The sequence below is a fragment of the Pinus tabuliformis genome, chromosome 9 (assembly GCF_031772625.1).
Source record: "Pinus tabuliformis cultivar Carrire ecotype Pingquan chromosome 9, CPIR1, whole genome shotgun sequence".
NCBI classification, from domain to species: Eukaryota; Viridiplantae; Streptophyta; class Pinopsida; order Pinales; family Pinaceae; genus Pinus; species Pinus tabuliformis.
The window spans coordinates 1,445,264,550-1,445,279,150 of record NC_142307.1 but is presented as its reverse complement, the minus strand read 5'-3'; the positions used below and the strand labels follow the sequence as shown (position 1 = coordinate 1,445,279,150).

Below are 14,601 nucleotides of genomic sequence, written 5' to 3'. Positions count from 1 at the left end.
AGTAGCAGCAGCAAAGGAATCAAGGTCAAGCAAGGGGAGGAGGATGTGGCCCTAGCATTTGAGGGAAAGCAAGAGAAGCGGAAGAAGAAAGATCTCTCCAAGATCAAGTGCTTCCACTGTGGGGAGATGGGTCATTATGCGACCCAGTGCCCAAGGAAGAAGAGTAAGGGAGAGTCTTCCGAAACTAAGGCAGCGTCAGCATGGGCAGAGAAGGAAGTTTCGACAGACGATGACTATGCCATGAGTGCACACGCACCACTTGAGCAGAAGTGGGGAGACATCGAGCTGTAATCAGGTGGACTACAGGTGATGAGGGGCAGGATCCTCGAGGTACCCAGCCTCTACGATTAGACCTTGCTACGGGAGCCCCGACGAGCAGTAGCAGGATTGGCTGAGTGGGTAGAGACGGATGCAGATGGAGCGGCAGAGAGAGCTACAATGCAAGAGTCCCGAGACAGTGCAGAGCTAGCAGGCTACAGCAGTGCGAGAGGCATAGGAGTGTTGCACCAGTGCAGGAAGGCACAAAGAGCTGTGCAACAGTGCGAGATGCAGGGAGTTGTTGCAGCAGTGCAGAGGTCAGAGAGGGAGCACTTGTCAAAGGCAAAGGGAGCTTCAACATTAGTGGGTGTCTCTAGCCCAACAGCGAGGTCAGTTGGGAGATCAGTTACTTACTTCTCAGTAACTGAGTTGCAGTGCAGTAGTGGGCAGCACAATGTAGCATGATGAGAGGAGGTGCAGTGCGGATGTAGTGATGGGAGAAATGGACCAGCAACAGCACGGATGCAGATGGCGCTGTCGTACAAATGCAGCAGTGGCAGTGGCAGAACCATGGGCAGCAATACAGGATGCAGCAGCGCAGAGGATGTTGGGCAGGAAGGCCTAGCATCAGCACAGGTACCGATGCCGGATGATCAGAGTAATACTCAATGAGGAGTATTGCTACAGCACAGTCCTCGCTAAGAGGGAGTGTTGATTTGGGGTAGCATCGGATGTGCTCTAGCCACGAAATTTGGTGGAGACATTGGGACACATGAAATCTCCAATACCCAGAAAGGGTTTGGGAAAATTCTAAACAGATCAGCAGATATTAAAATAATTAATATTTTTAATAGAGTCCCTAAGTTTAAAATAAACTATTAATGTGTATTAATATGAATCTGTGTTAGAATGGTCCAAAAGACATGGATCAAGCTAGACGTAATCTTAGCTATTGATTGGGGACTTAATCTTGGCCGTTGAGATGTCAACAGGAAAAGTATAAGAGGAGGCTTGAGGGTCACTTGGAGAATACACCAAAGTGATCAGTCATTCTATTCTCTAGAGCGGGGTTTGCTAAGAGAGATATAATCAGTGATCGGGAGAGCAGCTAAAGGGCATTGAATACAGAGAAATATAAAAGGCAGAGATTGTGCCGGGATAGCAGCGCAACAGCCAAGGAGGGTGACGCAGAGCTAGCAAGGGCTCACGCAGGGCCACGTAGAGGCAGCCAAGTGCTGCGCAGAGCACCAGAGGGGCCAGCGCAGCTGACGCAGAGGCTCCCAGAGCTGACGCAGGGCCTCCTAGGGCTAACACAGGCCTAGAAAGGCTGACGCAGGGCCAGCGTGAGACACAGAGGGGCTGATGCAGTCCAGTTTGGGCAGACACGGGGGTTGCAGAGCAGTTTTGTGCTGAGGAGCTGCCATAAGAATTTTCTAGGGTTTGAACCAAGAGATTTCTCTCAAACTGTGAGGTATAGCTGCTAAGGAAATTCTCTATTGGGTAGGCCAGTTTTGACACCCAGATTGTACTCTGATATTACTTTATAAGAAAACCCTCAGATAGCTCCACCGGTTTTCCCGCATTGGGTTTTTCCAGAGACATTGGTCCGAAAATAATGGTGTCATGTGGTGTGTTTGTTCTTGTTTCTTTTAGTTGTTGATCTGTAATATGTTGAGCATGCACTGGTGTTTATTTTCAGTATTTACTTTGTAAATAACTTGTTAAAGGAAAATAACAAGTAGGTAGGAATAAATCAGAAAAAGTGCATGAAGGGTTTCTAAACTAAGTAAACTTAGAAACTTCAACAATAAAGGGCTTTCTTCCACCTGCATACATGAGATTCCTGATTATGAATCTCAAACCCCTCGGGTTGTTCCAAACCTATGGACCTACTACATGAGGGGAACGGTCCCCTTGTAGGATTTTCCTTCTGTACATCTCAGACATGTACCTTCATGATCCTTTTGAATTCAGGCATTCCTGTCATCATCTGACTCACATCGGGTAGGCTCCCATGATAAGTAGACCTTCAGTGCTATAGATGAGATGTGACAACTAACATGATCCCCAATGGACCTCCTGTAACTTGATACAACCTTGAACCCAAAAGCATCTGTGAAAAATTCCATTTTCAAATACGTACCTTTCCATCGATGATTGCCACCTTGAAACCTTTGACTTCCATTTCCAAAATGGTCACCAGGTTCTTCTTGCGATCAGGTACACAAAAGAGATTCTTGTAAATGAATCGAGTTACCCTCATTCAATTGAGGGGTAACATTCCCTACACCCTTTCCGGGATAGGTGGCATCAGCTCCAAGTATAATCCCACGATTGTTTCCATCTCTACTAAATTAGAGAGAGCACCCTCCTATCTGATGAAGTGCCTTGAAGCACTACAATCAATAAGCTAGATTCCCAAAGAATCTGAAGGAGAGGGCCAATACAAGATAACGCTTTTTTATCTTATCAGAAACAACATTTGATTCTTCATACTTGGGGTTCCTTGCTTTCTTGAAGAGTTGGTCGTTTCCTAGATGACCTGCAATACCTGTCATTCCCTCGATCACTGAAGATGTCCCTGGAATGATTGTTATCTTCATCAAGAGATGTGTCCCTACCATTCGGACACTCCTTCGCATAATGGCCGAACTTATTACAAACAAGGCATATGTCTTTCTTTCCACCCTTAGATCCAAACTTCCCAATGAAGTGGTCTTTAAGTAGGCCATCAGAAGCTTCCACTGCACCATTCTGATAATGTTCTCTTCTTCGACTTCACCCTTGGCAAATTTGAAGAGCAATGAGGAAGCCATTGATCCTTTTGTCCTTTCTCAACTGTCTTCGATGATTGCTCTTTGACTCTTGCTTGGGCATTGTCTTCACCTCAGCTCTGATACCATGTTAATTTTAGGTATGTTCTATGCTTAGAGCAATTTATTTCAATTTTCACAATTAGCTCAATATCTTATCCAGATTAGCAATTACATCAGCATTAAAGTAAACTGCAGATAGAACATAAACATAAATCGTAGAAGACAAGCCAAGAAAAGAGGACACAAGATGTGGTGCTAGCCAGGGACAAACCCCAATGTGGGGAAACCCTTGATCAATTCTTCTTTTATGTTCTTCAATAGTTCAGCAGAGAGAGAGATATTACATTTACAACAAAAGTCAACACTTTCACTTATCTAGATAAGAACATAGATCATCTCTAAGAAGATGATACATGAGATCAGTTGAAGACATGCTACTTCAACTGATTCTCCAAGGTGATTCCTTCAGCTATCATTTTGTTGCATCCCGTCATCATGTTGCACCTCATCGTGATGCACCCATCATCACAATGCTAGACCTCATGACCATGTTGTACACATCATACTGTTGCACCTTATGCTGCACTGTTGTCCCATGTGTCATAACCATGTTGTCATACAGCATGTCTCATGTGCTTGCAGCACCATGCTTGCCACTGTTATCCATGTTGTTCATGCTTGCCGTGTTGCACCATGCTGTCCATGCTTAGCTGCACCATGCTTGCCATGATGTCCATGCTTGCCATGTTGCACCATGCTTGCCATGTTGTCCATGCTTCTTGTTGTCCCATGTACCTTTGTTTCCATGTCAGAGTTGTCCAATGTATCTATACAGCACTATGTACCTTGTTGTCCCATCCATCTATAAAGCACTATGTACCTTGCTGCCCCGTGCATCTAGACAGCACTGTGTACCTTGTTGTCCTATTTACTTTGCTGCACTAGTTCGTTGTTGTCCCACTTGTACCACTGCTGCACAATTGTCATAGTTGTCCTATGTCATTAGGTTGTCCCATCAAAGTTACTGTCCCAACATGCTGTTGTCCCATTTTCCTATTTGTTAGTGACATTGCAACTCCTATGTTGCAGTATCCAACATCTCTGTACGGTTGTTCATGGACAGAATTCAATCACTAGTTAGGGCACCCTCCTATAACCTACAGCAGTCCAACGATCAGCCCATAGCTCACCTTGAATTATGCGGCCTCCCTTTCTTTACAAGGTAGGTAACCTTGCTGGTTGAGGAGACACCTACAGCTCCATGTAGAGGGTTGTTTTGACTATCAAAACAATACTTACAGGCCTACGGCTTTCACACCGACCTTGTTGCCTCTTCAAGTGGTCACAAGGGTGACCTTAACGTCCCTTCTCCTTCGCTAAAGTAGGCCTTGGATTGCTGCCTTCTAGCCCAGCTCCTAGGTCCTCCTAACAAAAGCTCAGTCCTCCAAATGACCCATGACTTTGCTGCAGCTAGGACCTATTAGGGCAACGTATATCCCTATCTTAACTACGGCTAGGACCTATTAGGGCAGCGTATATCCTTATATTGACTACGGCTAGGTTACCCTTGAGATAGCGTAGGTTAGGGTTACCTTAGGATAGTGTTAGGGCTGCCTTCCATCTATGTCTAGGGTTGCCTTCCATTTGCGTCTAGGGCTGCCTCTTTTCCTCCAACGTCTAAGACTTCCACTCCTAGATTTCTCTTCCACTAAAACCCAAGACAAATGGAGAGAAATCAAGATAGAAGTGTGTGTGAGAAATGACTCTCAAGTCATTTCCTTTTATACTAAAACGTTGAGCACATGTGGGGTTTATTTGGTTGCTGGCCGACCTTGATGAATTGTATTATAACATAAATAAATTCATCTCCATGAATACTTATCGGAATCGGATGATCTTTAGATCAATCCTACACCTCTCGATGAGAGGTGCTGTCGCACGAAGTGCCTAGGCACCGCGACAACGCTCAGAATAAGGTATGTCACTCGTGATCCTTACTCACTCCGTTTAGACTCTCTCCTAGGCAAGTCAAGGGGGGTAGTCCCTAGGTAAATGGATGAGGGTAGCCTGTGAAAAACGGGCTCTACGAGATTTTAATGATGGACAACTTAACGCATTTAAATGAATCTCGATTAATTCAGATGAATAGATTAAACGCCAACGTAAACAAGACACGACCACAAGATAGAAACAATTATAGACCAGTGCCTTTATGCTAAATTAACCGTAGATAAAGTAAAACAAGTTATCCAGAACACTTTACAAATATGTGACGAATAATGACAATCATGAATAATCAATATAAATGCCCAAAACTGTATCACGCAAGATATTCCAGATTTAAGATGATTATCGTTAATGACCAAGATCTAGAATTAATTAATTTTCTCCAACAGTCAATATAACTTAAAACATTTATCGTACTTTGACCATAGGAAAATCATAAAAATGCATTTAATGACCAAATAACACCAAGGAACTTTAGGTTTAAATTTTAATTATTTCTTTGCTGATTTTAAAGTTTTTATCACAAGATAGCAAGTCTATTTACCTTGGGACATTAAGAATAAAGCCAAATATTGTCCAAGGGTTGATGCATTGAGTTAAATCACTATTGCATATCTTTTACCCTCTCTATCTAGTGTGTTTCTTGCAAATCTATGCAGTTTACTTTTTGTTACAGAAGAAATCGGGAATCTTTCCAAGGTTCCCAGCTCTTGACAAGTAAGTATTTAAATTTGGAATCTTGTATTTAGGCTCTAGGTTTAATATACAATTGTTATCTACTAATTTAGAGTCAAAATATTCAGGTTTTTCAGTTGTTATTAACCCTAATTTTTTGCTAAAAAAATGTGGGTACATTACCCAGAGGGATTTTATACCAAAACCACAGAAACACAATTTCTTGCTTGCTGGAAATTGTTGATGAATCACTAGGGCAGCAATTAGGGTTGATTTTTCTTTTACTTGATAATTGTTTGTGATTATGTGTTGGCTTCTTATTACTTTCATTACGTTATGATCATCAAATAATTACCAAAACACCAAGACCAAGACTTCCCACAAGATCCAAGTCAGCCCTCCTTTAAAGTTTTTCAGACAAGTCAAAGTCACTGAATCAACAATAGTGCAAGCTCTCCAAACTATGTCAAATCTCAGATATTTCGGCCCCCAGCAACAGAATTTCAGACCTGCAGTAACTTCAGAAATCTTCATCCCCTGCAGTAGCTCCAGAAACTCGCACGTGTGAGAAAATTAGGGTAGAAAAACAAACTTCTGACCTTCGCTCCCTCTCTCTTGTCTTCCTTAGACCTTCGCTCTTCTTTCTAGACTTCTTCGCTTGTATATCTCTCTCTTCTTGGCACAGAAATTGAACTTGCTTGTGATGCTCCAAATGAGGTCGAACTGTCTTCTATTTATACACATCCAAGAGGTCGAATGGGTCACTTTCAGGGCCAACTTGTCCAAGTAGAGCCGACTTGGTCTTGTGGGGACAAAATTGACATTTTGACACAAATAAAAATTATTTTTCCACTTTCTTTTCAAAGTCCAAATGGGACTTGACTTTAGTACAATATTTTGACTCAAGACAAATATTTGAATCAATAAACCCTAGAAGCATGAAGAATATGCTTGACCTAATTAATAAATCGACTTGAGCATGAAACCCATGCTTGAAAAATAAATTTATTTTTCTTTCTTTTTGCTTTTACATAAAATATATAATTACACAAGTACAATTACAATTATGAAGAATGAACCTAGTTACTTCAACACTTTTAAGATCAATCTAACACCTTCCAACTTCCCCATGCCTAGATCATTGATCTAGTAGTGCTTAAGCACTAATTGAGCGACCTTTTAAGAGGAATTAGATTGGTGTCCCTATTTACAGTCTACAGTCATAGCAAAACAAGTTGATTTGTTCTAAAACACCCTCTAACTAGTGATCCAAATATAAAAACAGCTTTATATCTAATTAGTACATTTTCTCTACAACAAATTTAACTATTTACATGCTATATCTAACATAGAAAAGTGTAGTGTTTTGTTGGTTTTAGTTTTCAGCTACAGATTTACATACAGAAAATCAGCAAGAGAACCCCTCATTAACTCCTCAACCTCACTTTTGATCCCATTTAAGGCAGCAGCCTTACTTGAATTGGTTAAGGTACTGAGTGGGAATCCTCCCTTGACCTCTTACAAGGAGGTTGGGCCTAAATAGTGGGGGGTGCAAGCCAAGGTGACAGTGAGCCCTTACCTTGTGTGTGTCCATCTTAGCAGGTTGCACGTACCTTTGCAAACCTGCTAACCAGATCAGTCACACCACCTTGCAAAAACCTATCCAATCCTTATGCTTTCGCAATAAAGGACCTACAACCATTTGCCTAGTCTAACTAGCAACCACGAACAGTTGATATCAAATGATGGACCAAGCAACAAATTCATCTTGTGATATATCCACAAACCATCTTTGATGAATGCCAAAATAGATTTTGGAGAAATACATTTTAGGTGTTAATAGGATGGAAGCCTATGCCAAGAATAATTGGTAGAGAACCTCAATTGGTCATGATAACTAATGTTGACACAAACGCAAGAACCTAGATTAGAAATTATATTGATTAATGTCAACAAGACAACGAAGCTTACTCAACATGGTCGACTCGAGAGTTTATCAAAGGAAAAAAGTTCCTTATTTGATCAAAGAGTTTCCCTAGGTTGCTCCTATGTCAAACCAAATTCCACATGAAGCTTTTTCATCCAATGAAGATTCCCAACCTCTGCATCATCCTCCCCAACCAATGGGCTATGAGAATCTGCATTTAGTCAATCCATCCTTGATACTACTGAAATGTGTCTGCTACTACTAGCATGCACTTCCTACTATTACTCTATAAACTTTTTCATTTTCCGGTAATGTATGGATGTTTGTTTTAGTAGTTTTGCCCTTTGACAACAGAAACATAACTTTTCACTTAAGTCCATGTTACCTAGGCTTTCCTATTGATAAACAGAAACTCCATTGTTTATTGGCTCTCCATCAATAGCCACAATGCGTACATAATATATTTGTGAAATGAACTTAAAGCAAACGTTGATAACTTATAAATAGGACAGAAAACATGGCTTCAAGGATTAATTACCTTCCTATAGACAATGCTAAAACATACATATATCTGTTTTTAAAAAGTATGATGCTCACCTTTTGGCAGACCCAACTGTTGCAGTTCCCGGGAAAGGGTATCCTCATCAAGATCAAACTTAGCAGCATTAGTAACAAAGAAATGTAACGTTGCAATGCATGCTTTCAGATCTGATGGTCCTGCATAGCAAAATCAAGTATTCAACGTGGTTGCAAAATTGACTTCTCATTTTTTATGCTTAATAACTAACAAATATTTCCATGCAAGCTAACAAAGAGATATTCCTTAATTATTTAGTTGTCATATGTCCAATTCATGTAAATGATGCTAGTATGACCGTTTAATTATTTAAAAACACCTAGGTAAGCCTCTGATTTTGGCAACGGATTTCATCCTAGGAAAATTTTTAACCTCGCCGAATTGTGTGTGTTTCTAAACACAGATAATCCGCAGAGTTTTTCTTCCAACTTAAACCCCAAAGCTAGGGTGGAACCCCTTGACAAGGTCTTAGGTGAGACCTAGTGTTATATCGAGTCTTTTGTAAAAACATGTTTGGGAACAATTTAAGTACATTTGGCTAAATTATTTTATTACAAACACACTTGGTCTACACTAAATCCTATTGTGTCGCAAAATTGGGTAAATTATTGAGGGTCTGAGCCTAAATGTGTTTTCCCCTTCTAAGGGTTGATTTTGTAACAATTTGATGTAAAAAATATTTTAGTGCATGGTCCCTCATATTTAGACACAATAGTTAAGATATTTGAGGGTCGAAAAAATAATTAATCCCCTCTACCGTCAATTAATTAATTTTCCTGGCAAAAATTAAATTAAATCCTAAGCCAGAAAATTAATTGATTTTGAGTCAATTAATAATTATAGAGAAATTAATCTCTCTGAGTCAAAAATAATCAAAAATTCGTTGGTAAAAGAAAAGTCAATTTTTGGAGGTCCCCCACCAAGGGAAAAGTTGATATTTTAAGAAAATTTGAGCCCTTGAACCTTGGTGGTTAAGTCAAAGGCAATTTTTTTAGGAAATTAATCCAAAATATTAATTTTTGGATTAATTAAAAGTGGATTTTAAGAAAAATTCGAATTTTTCCTTAAAATTAAGAAATTTGACAGTGGAGATTAAAAGATGATCAAGCTATTTTCAACGGTCAAGATTATTTTGACGGTGTTGTCGCGCGGATTGACACGACAACCCTCAGACCGGGGGCTATCACTCTGATCCCCGATCCCTCCGTTTAAGCCTGTCTCCCGCGACTAAGGGGGGTAGTCCCTGTAAGACGATGAGGCCAACTGTCGACCAGTTGGTTGGGAGACACGAGATACGATATAAAAAGCACTAAAATGATTTGATTAATTAAGCAGACCAGTGCCTTAAGAGATTATTGTTAAAATGATTACTTGTTAGATATAGAAAAATAAACCGTGAACAACAATCATTTGTCATCAAAAGGTATCAGCGAAATCACATAACCAAACGATATCCAGCGACTGAAAATTTTGAAAAAAGATAAATGCTTTAAACCACCACGAGAATCCTAGACCATTAACTAGATATCATATTCGCATCTCGACTTGAAAAATTCAGATCTTAAGATATAACATGAAAAACAACTGAAACTGGCAAAAATGATTTTCCAAATTTTTTATGTGATAAAATGAAACCTAAAAACCCTAAACCCTGATAAAAACTGCATAAAGCAAAAAATTTGAAACCCTAGATCAGAGAAAATTGAAACCCTAAGACAACTGATTAATTTACAGATTTGGCCCCTTAACAGCCAGATTCAGCAATAAGCACGGAAAACATTTTAAAGAACAGAAATTTCAGATCGTCACTGTGAAGAACTTCAGAAAATCTCTCATGCAAACTTAGAAAAATAAACCGAATGATAGACCCAGGATCAAGTCCAACTGGGCTCAGCAAAAAAAAATGCTTGCGGGAGTTGGCTGGTTCAGCCGAGAACTTCCCCGAACGCCCACAAATTTCCTTCAGAAAATGTTTTCTGCACAGCTCAAAACAACCGTCAACAAAGAGGGCAAAAATGCTGCTAGATCTCAAACAGTAATGGAGATACCTGCCATTACTTCAGAAACCCTAACAACACCCAAACCCCAGCAAGTGAACAAGATACCTGTGCTCACAATACTCTACGAAAAGCTATTATTAATGGCTGAAAATAACATATGCAGAAAATGAAATGATCTCACAGCATTCCAAGAGAGTAACACCAGCAAGATATGGACCCCAAAGTCTTCCTTTATTAACCAGAAACAGATTTACAAGAGAGCTTCTTCAGCATCTGACTCACAGATCGAATGAATCTGAAATGACCAGCTAAGACCCTATATAAAGGAAATGATCCCAACGGCTAGTTCGAATGATCCATGTAGAAATGATCTTGACCGTTGATGAAGATCAAGACATCTCTTGATCTCATCCGTCGATTCATTCAATTAATTTTTTATTATTATTTTTTAAATTTCTTATTATTTATTTTATTATTATTTTTTAAACTTTTAAATTTTTAAAATTTTTTTATTATTTTTTATTTATTTCATTTTTTTAAATTTTTAAATTTTTAAATTTTTTTTATTATTTATTATTTTATTATTATTTTTTAAATTTTTAAATTTTTTTTATTATTTTTTATTTATTTCATTTTTTTAAATTTTTTTATTATTTATTATTTTATTATTATTTTATTATTATTTTTTAAATTTTTAAATTTTTTTTTATTATTTTTTATTTATTTCATTTTTTTTTATTTTTTATTTATTTTATTATTTTATTTCATTTTTTAAATGGATCATCGAACTAAACCTTTGGAAACATCACCCAGGACCTAGGACTTAGGACTCACGAGGGGATTTAAAACATTTTTCGACCCTCAAGACACATTACATCGTGACTTTTACAACTTACATCTCAAGGGGACAAGCCCACTTAACACAGACCCTCATAAATCACCCAGTTCTGCGACACAACTATAATCTAGCAGATCAACACACTAGGATTCTCCTAAAATTCTAATGACAAAATCCATCCCGGCTTTGGGGTCAGGTTTGAAGGAAAACTCTGCCGATCCATGGATCGGTGAGACGAAAAACCTTCCGGGACATAAATTATCATAGAAAGTTAGGTCCACCTAGGCAATTTTACATACATGACTCTGATCTGCTTAGATTATTTACAATTCATACATGCAGACTGGGTTTACAATTGAAATGATCAAGCTGCTGATGACTGTAGGCTGGCACGGACACGTCATTCAGGTGCTGCCCCTTTTTGCAAAGAAAAGGGGGGTGTACTGCATGGGTAGTTGGCCGGTAGAGGTCAACAGACGGGAATCAAGCCAACTAGCCATTATTTTCCACTTTGAAGAATTTATCTATAAATAGAAGTCATTTTGCTTCTATAGGCTATCTTTGGATGATGTAAAAAAAATTGTAAAGCTAGTATTGAGCTATTGCTCTACTGGGAGCATTTTTATATCATAATAGAAAGACTTTGGGGTTCAGTTCATGGTGTTTTTCTTCCATTGATCTGTGGTACAAGCTAGTTACGTGCTTTCCTATATTGTGCTAAGACTTTTTTATGAACTTGTTATTTCATTTGTTGGTGATAAGAGCATTCTATTGGCAAAATTTTTATCTTAGGTGATCTGATTCACCATATGATCTAACAATTCTACTTGAGAAAAATTATAGAGATTTGCAGGTACACTAGCCCTTGGGCTCCAAGTTCACAAACTATGGGGAAAAGCCGACTATGTTTGGGCTCTAAGATTTCTGTGTAGTATTTTGACTTTGCAAGAGGGTTTTGGCCAATATTCAAATTTTTTGAAAAATATATTCATCCACTGCTATTACTCAAAAAATATTTCTCCAAAAAATTTTAATTTGCAAACATTGTACATTTGTAAATATTTGTAAATAATTTACAAATTATTTGTAAATTATTTCTAACTCATTTGTTTTGCAACAACTGGGGTTTTATGTTTTTGTATATATTTGGGGTTTTGGTATTTTTTATTCATTTGTTGGTGAGCTTCAAGTGATAAAGAAAATTTTTGCTAGGGTTTTGAGACAAAACTAGGCCTAGGAAGGCAAGATCTGCCCTCCAAGCTAGCCATCCAACCCAAGAAGGAAGTCGTCCAGCTTTTCTGCAGCAAATTTGTGGAGAAATTTTCATCTGCAGGGGTTTCGGAAAAAAACTTGGCCCTAAGGCCTAGCCGCCCAGCAATTTTTCTCCTAGTCGTGGACCCCAGAGGGCTTGTAAGGCCCTCAGACTCCCTCTTCCTCAAGTCAATAGCCCTCTAAGGGCTAGCCGTAGCCCTTAGAGACCCTTTTAGGGCCTCCGCCCCTTAGTTTTGGCTAGTCGCAAGCCTCTAAAGGCCTCAGCGCCCTTGGTTTCCCTCGTTTGTGGACTTGGGGAGCCTCCAAAGGCTCTCGGACCCCCTTAAAACCGTATTTGCGGGCCAAATAAGGCCCTTTCCTTGGCTGCTATCCCTTCTAGGGTTAGTTTTCTCCATGTGTCAGCCTCTAATGGATTGACGTCAGCCTCTAAGGGCTTGTTTTCCCTTATCGTGGTCTTCCTTGCCCTCATTTCCTTCATTTCTGCTCTTATTCAGCCCTTCTAGCCTCTCATTTGCCATTTCTAGCCCTAGTCTTGGGGATTTCTAGCATTTGCCCTAGCCTTATATTTAGTCATCTCTGGTTTTGCATTGTTTTAGTAAGCTAACATTGTGGTTTTGCAGCAAATATTGGAGCTAATTGGGTGATGGCAAGTACCCAAAGTCATTAGAAATCAAACTAGCTCTCAACTAGGCCTCTAGGCCTCTTGGTTTGCCTCTCTTCCCTTCATTTTCCTCTCTGTTTTGCTACAGCCATATTATGCAGTCATATAACTCAAAGTAAGTCATTAAAATTGAATGAAAATCATTAAGTAATCACTCAACTTAATTAGCTAATCATTGGAGCTATTGGGCATTATAACTTGGCGTCTTATTTGTTTATTAAGGACTGAATCACTGATTTTCTGAGTTGTTTCAAGTCTGATATACATCATTTTGAGGTCTGATCTGAACATAGTAAGTCTGATCTTTAGCTTCTAATAATCATTGGTAAATCATTAGATATCATTTGGAAGTTGAATGCATTGATTTTCTAGCTTATTTTGGGTATATAGCATCACTTCTTGACTGCTGATATAAAGTTGCAGACCTCTGAAAAACAAGGTTGCAGCAGTGATAAATCACATATAAGTCTCTAAAATTGGCTAAGGAATTTTATAATTCATAATCATTGATGGTTGATGTGATTTGGGTTTAATTTTAGTCACTGGCACCTTTTGCACTCTTGCATTTTCACACACAAGTTCTCTAATCAAGTTGATAAGTGTTTTGGTTAATTGCTCTAAGTGACATTGTGGATTAATGCTCTTAGCTTCCCATTGATATTATGGTCATTGGTTAAGTGCATTTATTGCTCATTGTTAGATTGGATATCTCTTGTGAATCTCATGATCAAGTTTAATCATAAGTGTGATAAGAGAATCTAATTGTGTATCTAATTGGCATATTGATAAGTTACTGATATAATCTTGAAGTTTCTAATTCTATCAAAGTGGCATTGATCTTGTCTATTGGTATTACTTGTCACATTTTTTGGCACTGTTAAACTTAAGCACTCTTTCTTGTGGTTTAGATTGTCTATTATTCAAGTGTTTCATTATTCATAATTGAAAAACCATTGTAATTGAATACATAAGTAATTAAGTGATCTCACCTTAACGGCACTTATCTCATCTCTTGCACTTGGATTTTACGATTAGATTCTTGCATTAATAAAATTTACTTCCAAACTGTTGTAGTGACTACAACCACCCTCCAAAATTTTGGCTCACATGCGAATTTCGGAGCCTACCTTGGATCTTGTGATCGATCATCCTTGGTAACTTGTTGGTAAAATGATGATTTCAAGCTCCCCTCCTTGATCTTGAGTGTTATCTGTGCTCTCATCTTTATGCAGCATGTGTCATATTTGGGCATAGGGGTTGTTGTTTGTCATGCAAAGGGAATGTTGTTTTGCTTCAAGTGAAAGCACATGTGCATGAGTCGCTGTCATCACATAAACATGTTTCACACTCACTTCATGAACTCTTGTCACGAAGTTTGTTGCATCAAGCAAAGTATGTCTTATGCATTCTGCATGGTCTACGTTGTGTCACTAAGTGTCTGCGTGTGATCACAATCAAGTCCTATCAATGTTTACATATGTTTCGTTGATCTCACACTTAGCCATTTTCACGAGCAACCTAGCCTCATCTAGCTTCCTGGAACTATACACGAGCAACCTAGCCTCATCTA

At 38.8% G+C, this 14,601-nt stretch overlaps 1 protein-coding gene across 4 annotated transcripts in view; it reads right to left on the bottom strand.

Annotated features, from left to right (window-relative positions):
• The window catches only part of LOC149154003 (uncharacterized), a 289,071-nt gene that overhangs the window by 149,211 nt on the left and 125,259 nt on the right, over window positions 1-14,601 (bottom strand). For all 4 annotated transcript variants that reach the window (XM_089439454.1, XM_089439456.1, XM_089439455.1 and 1 more), the window contains one exon: window positions 8,281-8,400. In XM_089439454.1, coding sequence (XP_089295580.1) covers window positions 8,281-8,400 — 120 coding nt within the window. The remainder of the gene's footprint in view (window positions 1-8,280; window positions 8,401-14,601) is intronic.